The sequence below is a fragment of the Embiotoca jacksoni genome, unplaced genomic scaffold, assembly GCF_022577435.1.
Source record: "Embiotoca jacksoni isolate LCO1_2020_lvr unplaced genomic scaffold, fEmbJac1.0.p SCAF_3, whole genome shotgun sequence".
NCBI lineage: Eukaryota > Metazoa > Chordata > Actinopteri > Embiotocidae > Embiotoca > Embiotoca jacksoni.
The window spans coordinates 10,846,692-10,860,635 of NW_027185381.1; the positions used below are offsets into that span (position 1 = coordinate 10,846,692).

At 39.6% G+C, this 13,944-nt stretch overlaps 1 protein-coding gene and 1 non-coding gene across 2 annotated transcripts; one reads left to right on the forward strand and one right to left on the reverse strand.

The window, feature by feature from the left end:
- Positions 1–1,421: 1,421 nt before the first annotated feature.
- On the forward strand, positions 1,422–8,054 carry hal (histidine ammonia-lyase). The gene is made up of 20 exons (XM_069163287.1): positions 1,422–1,697; positions 1,860–1,920; positions 2,074–2,101; positions 2,179–2,253; positions 2,343–2,415; positions 2,530–2,596; positions 2,700–2,737; positions 2,832–2,957; positions 3,110–3,249; positions 3,423–3,470; positions 4,154–4,301; positions 4,421–4,516; positions 4,857–4,915; positions 5,144–5,224; positions 5,362–5,427; positions 5,507–5,672; positions 5,940–6,074; positions 7,040–7,148; positions 7,266–7,335; positions 7,426–8,054. The coding sequence occupies exons 1-20, from the start codon at positions 1,451–1,453 to the stop codon at positions 7,555–7,557; spliced, it is 1,965 nt and encodes a 654-aa protein (XP_069019388.1). The 5' UTR covers positions 1,422–1,450; the 3' UTR covers positions 7,558–8,054.
- A 2,201-nt stretch (positions 8,055–10,255) lies between these two features.
- trnay-gua (transfer RNA tyrosine (anticodon GUA)) lies at positions 10,256–10,342 on the reverse strand. Its single transcript is given in 2 exon segments — positions 10,256–10,291; positions 10,306–10,342. It is a non-coding gene; the product is annotated as a tRNA-Tyr (tRNA).
- Positions 10,343–13,944: the final 3,602 nt, after the last annotated feature.

The following is a 13,944-nucleotide window of genomic DNA, read 5'->3' on the forward strand; positions in this document are numbered from 1 at the left end:
TGACATCATCAGTCCGCAGGCTGGGATGATGCCTTCAGGTACGCCTCGTTTGTTCCAACTCTTCCCGTTACCCGGTCAAAAGTCATGTCGTTTTTACTTTCATAACTGAGACGCGTGCCACAACACCGTAAAGAATTCGACTAAATGTGCACCAGGATATAGGATTATTATTTTTTTTATTATTATTATTATTATTTTGAAACAAATTTACGCTAACTATTTTTGGTTGCTTTGAGATTGTTACAGTTTTAACTTATTTATTTGGGTCATTTTTACTTTCATTTTACGTTAGTATCAGACAGAAACAGCAAAGGGAAATAACATGTAACAAATGTCTTGCAGGAGAACTGAACTTGAGGATGTTGTATACTTATTTAGTTAGGAAAAGCAAAACATTTTCATTATTTTGGGGATTATGAATGTTTGGTGTGTGTTTAAATTCATTTTTGGAGAACCCTTAAAGCTCTACTCATAACTGAAGTGCAATAACTGAAGAAAGGTGCTCAGGTTAAATCAACATACAAGCCTTGTGGTAGTATTGATATTGGCTACTTAATAGCGGTGTAAAAAACATGACCTCAGTTTACGGTGAAATGCAATGTTTGAAGTCACATGACTGAAAAAGAGAAAAATCTGGTTGTCATTTTCAGGATATTTTTGTGAGCTCCATAGTGCAAAATATTCTGGATCAAAGAGTTGAAAATATCATGCAGACACACTAAGCTGCTGCCTTTTGAAGAAGCTTGGCCTTGGAAACAAAGGTATTTCTTCCAGTACATCAGTGTAAGATCACTTGTTTAATAATTGTTAACTGAAAAAGTAAAGTTCATACTACTGCCTATGTCTGTTGGGCACTTTCAGGAAGAAATTAATCAATTCAAATCCACCTGAATTTAATGTAATTGTAGAATGTGAGATTTTGAGGATGCTCATACATAATATTGTAATGTACAAACTACATAAGGTTAAACCCCCTCCTAATTTTTTTTTCAGAATCAACAACTTGAGCTGCCAATATTCATCATATTATATCCAACTTTAATTACATTTCTATACTTATAATATCTGACAGCAAGTGAAGGCATCAGCAGTAAAACCTGCCTTTCTAATTAATTAGTAATTACACTTCAGAGATTAGATGATTACGGTTTGAGTAAAACCTGACTTCTTCACCAGTGAAGAGTACAACAAACCATGTTCAGCTTCTTCAAACACCTGAGCACTTCCACATTTAGTGCGTTTTTCTGGTTATATCACGTGAAAACGTTGGGTCAGTATGTCCAAACAACTGTGGCCGACCTGCTGGGGTCAATGGTCCCAAGAAGTGTGACACCGGCGAGGCGTGGCTCCCCGGCTGCGTCTGATTGGAGGCCGCACGATGCGCGGCTGAAGATGGTACCTTGGAGAGCGGCGTTCAGGTCTCACTGCCGCTGAGTTCCGCTGAAGCGCGATGCCTCGCTTTACTGTCCACATCCGAGATGAGTGGCTGGCGATGCCCTGTCGGGACACCTCCAATACAATCCAGTGGCTCGGACAAGAAGCACTTAAACGTTACGTGAAGAACAAGCCAGACAACGGCGGCATTAATGCAGTGAAGGACACACGGTTTGTTGTGCGCAGGTGCCAGGGTTTGGGTTTGTTGGACGCGGATGACACCATCGAGGATGTACTAGAGGATAATGACTTTGTCGAAATTGGTAATTACTGTGTGCATTAAAAAAAAAAAAAGACAAAGAAATCTGTGCATCACATTCAGGGAACAGTGGAGTGTAGCTCAAATTGTGTGTAATGACTCCCAAACATTAAAGATATACTGAGAAGAAATGTGTACAATGTGAATCATTTTCTTGTACTTTCAGCTATTGATGGCGATACCATGTCTCCTGACTTTATCCCCTGGGAGCCTGGAGTGTCTCATCTGTATCCTTAAACTTGTTAAGCATTTGTGCCATATTAATGAAAGTATGTACCCTATAATGTTGTGTGTACTAATACTACTTATTAAATCAGTTGAATTGTTTTCGGTTTAGGGTTAACACACCAAGTTATCCTTAACTAAACTCTCTGAAACAGTACAGCAGCATACAAAGAACCAGGAGAGGTAAGAGCATTTTTGGTTCAAATTTGAAAAACATATCATAATGACTACATCTGTGTAACACGCGTCTTCCTGTGCAGTATATTTCTCTGGACGGTAACAGCCTGACATCGACAGATCTAGTCAACTTAGGCAGGGGACTCTACAAGATAAAGGTAATGATCAACAAATTGTATTCAGTGTCGTGGCCGGTCTGTGGTAATCTTTGACTGACCGTAATCATTTCCTTTACCGACATGTTCAGCTGACTCCCGAGGCAGAAAGGAAAGTTGTGCAATCCAGAGAGCTTTTGGACACCATCGTCAAAGAAAACAAAGGTTGAAATACAGTTCAGAATTAAATCCAATGAACCTAATGTGAACCAGCTACTGTAAACAGACAGTATTTCATGATCCCACGTATTCAGTTGTCTGTCTCTCTTATTCTTGCAGTGGTCTATGGAATCACCACAGGTTTTGGCAAATTTGCCCGAACTGTCATTCCTGTCAGCAAGCTTAAGTAAAGGCAACATTTTATGATCTATCTGTGGTCTTTGTAAACCATAAGAGAGTGAATCATTTTTTATGTCCTATCTGATGGCCATGCACTTTCTGTTCTGCAGGGAGCTTCAGGAAAACTTGGTGCGGTCACACTCAGCAGGTAATAAAGTTGACTTTTTAGATTTCAGTCATCCTGATGAAGTGTTTTAGATGTTGTTGGGCTTAAGCTTCACCGGTTATGCTGTGATATGTAGGCGTGGGAAACCCGCTAAGTCCTGAAAGGACCCGCATGCTGCTAGCTCTGAGGATCAATGTTCTGGCCAAAGGGCACAGTGGAATATCCCTGGAAACCCTCCATGCAATGATCCAGGCCTTCAACGGTGAGCCTCAACTCAATCCATCATCTTCTGTTTACCTAAACTGATCAGAGCTATTTGCTTCAATCAACAGCTGATGAATTCCATTACAGATGAGTACTGCAGAAGCTGACTGTCACATTGGCTAATCTCTAATCTCTACTTTTCCCCGGCAGCTTCCTGTCTCTCCTTCGTCCCGGAGAAAGGAACAGTGGGTGCTAGTGGAGACCTGGCACCCCTCTCTCACCTGGCCCTGGGGCTGATGGGAGAGGGTAAAATGTGGTCCCCCAAGAGCGGATGGGCAGATGCCAAATATGTAAGTCCAGAGTGACTTTTCTTTGCTTGAAAAACAATAGGTTGCTTAATACTATAGGAAATGGGCCTTTTGCTTGTGAGAGTGAAAGGTTGCAGGGTCCAGTAGGAAAACATGTTTGCTTTTTGATGACCTTTGACTTTTTACATGCTTTCTCTCCTTTCATCCCTGTCCAGGTCCTGGAGGCCCATGGCCTAAAGCCAATAACACTGAAGCCCAAAGAGGTAATGTTTAAAACCAGCCACATTCTCTCCTCATTGATTTGTCAGGATCAAAGAAATGGATCCAGGGTTTACCGGGAACACACTGTGCTGTCTTTCTCAAGTTCAGGACGAGTACTTGACCAAATTAACAGCTGTTACACACACATATTACATCAACCATAGTGGTAGGAAAGGTATTCAGAGGCTTTACAGAAGCTACACAAGTGCACACAAAAAAAGTTTTGCATCCAAACTAGCATGTCAAATTAAAAGTAGTTATGTAATATTTTAAAACTGGATAAAATTATCAAAAGTAAAAGTACTTAATATGCAGAGTAGACCCTGTCAGTAGTAGTATTAGCAGTAGAAGTAGTAGTAACTACTGATACAAGAAGTATAAGGAGCCTTATGATGTGGTAGTCGGTCTGGGTAAAGCAAATTATAATTACTTACTATACTCTTTATTAATTTTATCAATAATAATACATCACATGTCATAAAGTGATCAAATGTTTTGTATGTAGAGTCTTTATTTTTCCAGTGGTAACTACTTCAATACATGTAATGGAGTAGGAGTATGAAGTTGCATGAGAAATATTTATGTATATACTTAACTGGCTCAAAGTTGTACATCAGTACTAGAATAAATGTACTTCCTTACTTTCCTCTGAAACTATAAAGACCTCCATCTCGTTCGCCCACAGGGCCTCGCTCTGATCAACGGGACCCAGATGATCACCTCTCTCGGAGCAGAGGCGGTGGAGCGAGCCATGGCGGTTGCCCGACAGGCTGATATTATCGCTGCTCTCACCCTGGAGGTGCTGAAGGGAACCACCAAGGCCTTTGACAGCGGTGAGCAGCAGCAGTGCATGCTTACAAAACCAGAAACTATACTTGGAATAATTTACCCTTCGATTGACAGCTTACGTATCTCGTCCATCCCTGGTGTCCTCTCTGGTGTCCTCCTGCAGACATCCACACACTGCGGCCCCACCCAGGACAGATAGAGGTGGCCCAACGCTTCCGCTCGCTGCTGGACTCTGATCACCACCCATCCCAGATTGCAGGTCGGTGGATCGACCCAGATTTGAAAACAGACAGAACATTAATAGTCACGTAATAATCACTATGTGGAGGTTACATTTTGTCTGTATGTCGGTCAGTTTTCCTCCCACCCAAAACACATTCTCATATTAGGAATACTTGCCCTTGATCAAGGCGCTGGTTTCATGGCTGCAGCACGCCAGTGTGGTTGCCCATAGCGCATAAATAACTTGGGATGGGTCGAATGGGTGTATTTGCCCGCAGGGATTAATAAAGTATAGCTTTTGGTAATATTATGCCCTCACTGCACCCAAAACATTTTGCCTTTAATGTGTGTCATCTGGTGTCGGTGTGTTTTTCCAGAGAGCCACAGATTCTGTGACAGAGTCCAGGATGCCTACACCATGCGGTGCTGCCCTCAGGTAACCGCAAGTCCTGTCGAGTTTATTTATACATCCCAAAATCACACGTTTCACCCGCAGGACTTTATAGTTTGGGAGACAGTCAGTTTGGAAAAGGGAAAACTCTGTGGTGGATTCTCATGTGGTCGATCCCGTAGAGAGTGACAGCCCTGGAGCAGAGCACTGCAGTCGGAGAGGGACTGAGCTTCAGTATTGTCTCTGAGATTTATATTCCCTCTCGGTTCACAGGTTCATGGAATTGCCAATGACACCATCAAATTTGTGGAGAACATCATCAATACAGAAATCAACAGTGCCACTGACAACCCCGTATCCTTCCCTGACTTGTAGAGGAGAAATCTCTTCCTGGATCTTCTGGTCTATCTCTTGGAAATGAAATTGGTTCTGTTGCATAGGATTTTATTGGAAATCAATTATATTTTATTTTGTTTTAACCGCTACACAAGATGGTGTTTGCAGAAAGAGGTGAGACCATTTCAGGTGGGAATTTCCATGGCGAATACCCAGCAAAGGTTTGTGCCTCATAAAAGATGTTGGCATTTCTTGTAGATTTTATTCTTCTCTCTTTCACTACCATTTTCTTTCTCATAGGCTCTGGACTTTCTGGCAATCGCAGTCCACGAGCTGGCCTCTATCAGCGAAAGGAGGATCGAGAGGTTGTGTAACCCCTCTCTGAGTGAGCTGCCTGCCTTCCTCGTCAATGAGGGGGGACTCAACTCGGGCTTCATGATTGCCCACTGCACTGCTGCTTCTTTAGGTTGGTGTGTAAAAAATAAAAAATAAAAAACAGAGCATAAGCTCGTAAAGTGCATGACATGATAAATGTATTCATGTTGAATAAAATCGATTTTTGTTGGTAGAATTAAAAAGGCTTTAATATTAAATAATGATGCTTTTCCAAGAAAAGATAGTGTTATAAAATCAAACGTCACTTGGTTGTTAAATTTATCTGTATTTATGTTTCTTGTTACTCGATATTATAGCGTGGACACTGACACTAATCTCTGGTCTTCTACTTCTACAGTTTCAGAAAATAAAGTTTTGTGTCATCCATCGTCTGTGGACTCCTTGTCCACTAGTGCTGCCACAGAGGACCATGTGTCTATGGGAGGCTGGGCTGCCAGGAAAGCCTTAAGGGTCATAGAGCACGTCGAGCAAGGTAAGGTGTTTTTTTTGTTTTTGTTTCAGTTACATAGCACGATTGGATTATTCCAACTCTTTCCTCTCACAGTGATCGAGAGGCACAAATGTAGTAATCCAAATGTTAAACACAGTGATGCAGTGATTCTGTTTGACATTTTCTGATATAGGTGCTCTGAAATCCAGTGAAACTTTTTATGTTGTCACCAAATAAATGAGTCAAAAATGTCCGCCTTTAAAAGTGGCAACGAAATCATGATTACACAATCTGATACACAGTTCTGTTGGATAAAGTCCAGTGATTATTAGCATTGGTAGATTTTTATCCATTGAGTGGATATAGAGGTTAACCTTAAAACTACAGGTTCAAATAATTCACAACTAAGCCTCTGCTGCTACATTTCTTCTCTCCTCTGCATTTTTTGTTTGTGCACACTAAGTTCACAATAAGAGAGAGAATAAGATGAAATAGTAGGTGGAATAGAATGAGCAACTAAAACAAGCTGCTGTGAGGAGTACAGGAGGCTTTCAACCTACAATGACTGCTTTCAACTGTTTAACACGGTAGTGGAACTGTAATAGTGCTGGTTAAGTATTGTTTTGTTGAGTCGAGTGGCTGTTCTCATTATATCTCATTTAAGTGATATTTCAAAGTTAAAAAAATGCACCCGCAGACCGTATATTGCTACTCGAAGAAAAAACAGTTTAGTTTGACCAAATCGTTTATCAGGTTCTGCCTGTGATTTGATAACCCATCTCTTTAAGGTCACGTCTACCTTAGGTCTGATCCAGTCCCTCACATTGTTTAACCCATCCTAGTGAGTCTTATAACTGTAACTTTGCTGTTGGACTGTTAGGCCAAACGTAGTGGCAGATGTTTTGCGATGTTTTAATTTGGTGGTTGAAATAATTACCACTTGATATAAAGGACTAACCTAATCTAATTTCATATGCATTTTACCAAACTGAATCTTTTGTGATCAGTTCTTGCGATAGAGCTGCTGGCAGCCTGTCAGGGTATCGAGTTCCTCCGCCCACTTCGTACCACCACTCCATTGGAGAAGGTCTATGAACTTGTGCGCAGTGTGGTCAAGTAAGTCAAACAGATGTGGCCAAGGTACACAGCTTTCAGTCCCCTGAAATGATGTCCAGGACAGTTAATATTTATCCATTGTTCCACTTTCTCCTTCTGCTCTTCTGCGGTTACCAGACCGTGGTTTAAAGACAGATTCATGTCTCCAGACATTGAGGCCATTCACCGTCTCCTACTTGACCAGAAGGCAAGTTCTAAAACTCTTGTAAAATCTCTTCATAGTACTGGAAAATTAAAGGGACTGTTCTTCAATTGCGTGTTAATATTTTCAACTCAGGTGTGGATTGTGGCCAAACCTTACATCGACAAGTATCAGACAGAGTACATCCCCGAGTCCCGGCCCATCTCTCCTACTGCCTTCTCCCTGGATCCTCCGGCATCACCGAGGAAGCGTGTTCGTCATGAGTGAAAGCCTGTCCAAAACAAGTTTTTTTTTTGTTTTTGTTTGCAATAACCAAAACTGAATTTCTCTGAATGAAAATCAACCAAAAGTCTTTGAAGATCAAAGATTGATTGAAAATGCAATATTTTTTTGCCCCTAAGGATGTTGATTTCTGACATTAGAGCTTTAAATATTAGAGAATATATTTGTAACTAGAGAATTGGCCATACTGTATAAACAGTAAATTTAATTATTAGGTGTTGAACTTGCATATACTCTGCCCTACACGCCTATGCTTGTGAGTTGTATTTATCTGAATGTTTGTTGTCCCTTTAAAATGTGCCTAATTTAGTTTTTATTGCCACATGACTACCTCAGCCATTATACCATTTCCATATCAAATCCTTTTTAATGATGTAGCACAAACATGACAAAAGTTTTTCTGGAATAATTATTTGAAATTTTAAACAATTGTCATCTATACATTCCCACCTTAACATAATAAAAGTTTTTGAAGCTGCTAATCACATATTGTGCGTGATGATAGAAACCCTGCTTTCTGCTCGCAATTGCTGCTCATATTTCTGCACATTTAGAACAGAACAGCCATAGCAAGGAAAACTCTGAAATACCTGAGGAATTGAAAGCACAGCACATCTTTTTATTTGATTAAATCTTTATCCTGTGTAGGTGAGCTATTGCAGGCAAACAGGTTTATCTGACTAATTTGACACAGAGCTCCTCTGGCTGAAGGAGGGAAAAGATTTTGATTACATAATCAAATGTATTGTTTTACCTGACAGTCTAAACTCCAAAGTTATTCATTTGATATGACAGAAGGCTGCCCCTTTAACCAGGGGAAACAATTTCAACCAATGAAATCCGACCAGTGATCAAAAGGCTTTTTATGTAAGTTTTACTGCAGTCATTTATTGAAAGATAAGTAATTGTCCATATAATATCTAAAATATGGGCACACTCGGTGTACCCACTGTGGAACATGTTCTCTGGTTTGAGAACACACTACTTTTTTTGTGTTGTGCGTGTTGTGTGTGTGTGTGTGTGTGTGTGTGTGTGTGTGTGTGTGTGTGTGTGTTGTTAAAGAAGTCGAAGTTACCTTGTCTAGTTAAACAGGACCTCCCTGTCCAGGCTGAGAGCCCCACTCTGCCACCCTGAGGTGCTGAAAGGAAAAACCTGAGGAGGATGAAGAGGTAAGTTACAGGCTTGGTAAAGCAGCTTTGGTCAACAAATTCAAAGGTTACACAAATAGCTCCCAACAGAAAACAGCACCGGGGCAGAAGTCTGATGTGCACAGAAATAGTTCAACATAAAATAAAGACTTTGCCTCAACAACTGCTGCACTTTAGTTTTCTGCAGAGGACTGTATGATAAAATGAAAAGAAAAGATGTGTTTCTATACAAACCACCAACAAACATAGATTAATGTGAAGTATTTTCTCAGTAAGAAGAGACAAATCTCTCTTAGAGTTAACACCAGAGCAAAAACTTGGTTAATTTTGACACACTGATCAGCTGTAACATTGAAACCACTGACAGGTGAGGCAACAGCTCATTAATAATTCCTCCCTCCATAAGTAATTTGCAGCTGTTGTTGATTGGGAATGGTGTTCAATTATTTTAATGATCATTTTTGAGACTGTAATTTAGGATCCGGTTGAATTTTACAGGGTTATACAGATAGGTGTTACTCGTATTTTGGCAACCCAATTCGTTTAAATGGGAGCGACAGAATATTAGGAACACCTCTCAGTATAACTCAGTGCAGTTCAACAGCAGCAACAACAAATTACAGTCTTCAAAATGACCATCGCAATAAACCAACATCTCACAATAACCAGTTTCTGACTAACAACATGCACATGCTTTTATTTCAGATGACTGTAACTTATTTTATGTAGAGTTAAGATTAAATGATTTCTCTAGCTGGTAAAACATGCAGCTTCTCGGCTTTTAACCAATACTAAAGGACACGATCACATCAGCCCTGTTTTGGCCTCTCTTTACTGTGTACCAGTAAGTTGTAGACATGATTTTAAAATTTTACAGATCATATTGGCTATAAAACACGTCATGGTTCAGCTCCGAGCAACATTGCTGAGTTGCTGCTCCACATCCAGGGCTCAAGCCGAAAGTGCAGGCTCTAGGGGTCAGGGCCCCTCAGCTCTGAACTCTCTACCTGATAGTGATATCTTTGAAATCACTTTTCAAAATGCTACTTTCTAAAGCCCTGTATTAATTCCATTTGGTTTTGTCTGCAATGTATCTTGTCTATTTTACTATTAGCCTACTGTTGTTGTCCTATTTGAATTGCTGGCATTTTTTTTTAATCCCATTGTATTTGTAATATTTCTGCCTGATCTGATTTACCTCAGCCCTGTAATGTTTTAATCCCCAGTAATACCATGTAAAACACAACTGAATTAATTAATTGAAAACTGATGTATTAATACAGTTTATTGTTATTATTATTATTATTATTATAATAATAAACGATGGTTATTAATAGCAGGACAAGATGCAAAAAAATAACTTACATAGTGCTAACACTCATAGCAGGGGGCAATGCGTCGAAGTGAGTTAGAAAGAGAAAGTATCCTGTGTTTAACGAGTCATAAATAGTAGTATACAGATGCCGGGGTTTGAAGCCTGGCTTTACGTTAAGTTCCGAGAAATGGAAGAAAAAAAAAAAAAAAAAAAGCATATCTCCTTCGAGCCGGATTCGAACCAGCGACCTAAGGATATCAGCAAACACCACTACAGTCCTCCGCTCTACCAACTGAGCTATCGAAGGGACGTTGCAATTATATGCTGGACAACTAAATTCAAAATTACCCTATGATGAAATTATACAATTATTATATTTATCCATGATTAGCTGATATTAGCCCTTAAACATGGTTTCATAAATTCCGGAAGTACGCCACCGTTATATACGTACGTTATATCGCGTTCGCCAGCTATCCACCACCCGCCACGCGTAAAGCCTCGCAGTGGGAGTGAAGTTAACTTGCTCTGCATCGATTGAAAGTTTCTTGGAAGATATAAACTGTCCGTCTGTTGGTAAAGTTTGAGTTAAAACTGTTAAAATAGCGTTAAGTTTACTTAGTTTAATTATATTCAACTCGGACTCGGCTCACCTTCACGCTGACTGCTCCTGTGGCTTATTTTGTTTTCAACCAGGTAAGAAACTATTAATTAAAAATGGGCCAACAAATACAAATGCACTTGCAGGTAAGAGGTACTTCTGTACCCGTCCACACTGAGCAGCAGCAAATACTTCTGTTACAAAAGTGGAGGTGTTTTCTCTGTCATTTCTCCTATCAAGCACATGTACTTGCAATCTGGGCAACACAGTCAAAGGAATACTTTACTGAAGATCGCAATATATTTCTTACAGTGATGACATTTAAAAAACTAAAAGGATAAATATTGATCCTGATTAATGTTCCTGAATCGTAAATTCATTTGTAATCTGAAACTTCAGACTTGAACATCATGTTTTCCACTTTGTCTACACAATACTACAGTCTATATATTTATATGCGAGTGTACAACATGATAAAACATAATATTCTGTGAAATGTTGTCGATGCCATGTCATTTTTCACTTAATCTAAATTAATATACTGTTCCTTAACAGAGTTCTTCTTTTTTTTTTTTTAATCCAAACCACTTTTAAAGCAAATCTAATTTTAACCACAAGGTGGTAATATTCCCTCATTTTCAGAACAGACTTGTGCTAAGAAATCATTTTTTTCTTGTAAAAATTCCAATGTTGCATCCAGTTAAATCATTCCCTGTTTCCTGTACATGAGACGGTCCAGAGAACATCCCTCATTTTACAGAATATGTGCTGCACATTAGGGCATCGTCTGGGGTTTGAGTACATTCGAAGACAATAGGATTTCATCAGGTGACCTCACACAATGAGGATTTTTCAGGTGTTTTATCACAATCCTCTTATGTTTTTGTCACACTGACAGATCAGCCTGCCAGCAGTGGGATCACTGTTAGTTTGGTTGTGATTCTCTGAATTCATAAGCTGAAACAAATGTCCCACACACTGTGACATGTCGGCAGCAAATATGCCGTCTGCAGAATTAGCCCACAGCGAGGCTTACTGAATCCCATTGTACTGTACAAGAGAGGGCGAGGACATTCTCAGCAGATAATTGTGTCAGTATACTAAACATATATCTGTTTATGCTGGAAAAACACCAGAAAGACTACTGACAAATTTACAGTGTTTGTACTTTCAACTTCCACTCTGCTGTATGTCAGAAGGAAATATTGTACTTTTTACTCTTTTTACACCTTACTTATCACATATATTTTCCTGATATTCTTACATTTTATTTTGACGTTTCTACGTTTGGATGCAATTACTTTTTCTACCACCGTGTACAGAAAACTGACGATAATCAACAGTTTCAATTTTATGAAAAGGTTCGTAGTGATTAACTGGACTTGCTGTGAGGCAGCTCTCTGATGTATTCATCTTGTCCTGACTTGTCTGACAGCGAGGCAATTTGTTACATGTATAGTTACTCCCACATACAGTATATTGCAACAACATGGGGAAAGACATGGGGCCGAAAGCAGGGTCACGCTGCCGAGGCAGCAAACATTCCTCCCCAGATCTTCTCTGTCCTTTACCAAGTTTATCATCCTGTCTCAACTGAGCACCCACAGGGAGTAACTGAATCCCATTCCTCCTTCCCAACCCCTGCCTCACCCACCGAAGGCAAAACTCTGAATGGTGGGTCTTCCAAGACACGTTACCATCAATCAGGTACAGTAATAGACACCTTCCCCACATAAGCATTATGGTTATTCTCAATCTAGCGAATGTTTTATGGCCTTTTGCACAATTTCTGTCATTGAACTGTTTTTAAAAGTAGTAAATACGACAGCTAAAATGAGAAGTAGGGGTAATTGTATCTTAGTAATGGAGCGATTTTCTTTTAACAGAGTTTTAGCTTGGAACAGCCAAAGGGCATCTCATGATTAACAACAGATGAAGGTCTTCAGTTTGCTCTCCAAGTTCACATCCTCTAGGCTACTTTTTGAAAGTGGCACAACCTCACTGTTTTTCTACACCTGCCATATCTAATGAAAAATGAAAAAAAAAACATTTTCGTTATAGTTTTTGTTTGGTGTTATTTAGACACCTCAAAGCTCTACACAATTAACATCACTTACTGATAAGACTCTGACATTGTACCAACCACAACTATGTCCCATTTTCCATCCTGCATTCAAGTACTGTAAAGTATAACCACAAATGTTTCACTGCGCTTTCTTGGAAGTTAGCATACAATTAAATAAACCTGCATTACAGAAGTTTTGTCTCGCTCTTCTGCCAGTGAGAGTCATTTCAGAAACCCTTTCGAAACATCGCTAAAGTTGAGGCTGTAAAAAGGATGGACACGTTTTGGATAAATGTAATAAAAGGCATCACAAGCGCCGTGAAATGACTTGTTTCACCATCAGAATTTGATCCATTCACTCTGATAACATGTGGAAAGCCTAGAAGAGATGCAAGACTGAATTTTTTTTATGCTTTTCAAGTTAACATAGGGATAAACCAGAAGTTAGCCGCGGAAGTCCCTGTGCATGCCCCCACTCATAGATCATAGTCAGTTTACATTGGCTGCTTGATTGAACCAACTGAAAGGACCCATTCACTAAACTCTATGCTGCTGTGATTGGTTGTCAATTGCCACAACCTAAATCCTGTCACCTAACAACTAATCAAGCAGCAATTCAATTCAATTCAATTTTATTTATATAGCGCCTAATCACAACACAAGTTATTTCACAGCACTTAACACGTTAAAGTCTTTACAACAGAACTTTATAGCATAATACAGAGAAACTCAACGATTCATACAAAGGCTAGGAGGAAAAAAAAAAACTCCCAACAGAGGGAAGTAAAAACTCCCTTTTAACAGGAAGAAACCTCCAACAGAACCAGGCAGCTGTAACAGCAGCCGTTTGCATTGATCCGGTCAGTGCAGGAACATCTCACCGGACACCATACAGAGATTTACCTACTTTAATAGGTTTAATTAGCATTGTGTGAACTCTTATTGAAAGGACATGAATGAAATACATTTACATTTCTATGTAGAAGTCCTACATTTTTTGCTTTAATTTACTGGAAACTCTCATAATGAGGAGGACTACAAACAATTTCATATTTAAACATCTCCCAAATAGCAGGTAAAATGTGTATCCTGTGCTGCTCTGTGTTTCTCCCACAGCTGGCGTGAAGAGTTTTCACTTTACAAAAGTGATTTAAGTTGATTGTTGGTGTTTTTAGGAATGTAATGCAGTTTTGTGGTCCTGGATGATGGATTTTATTACATTATCAATGAATACACCCTTTGG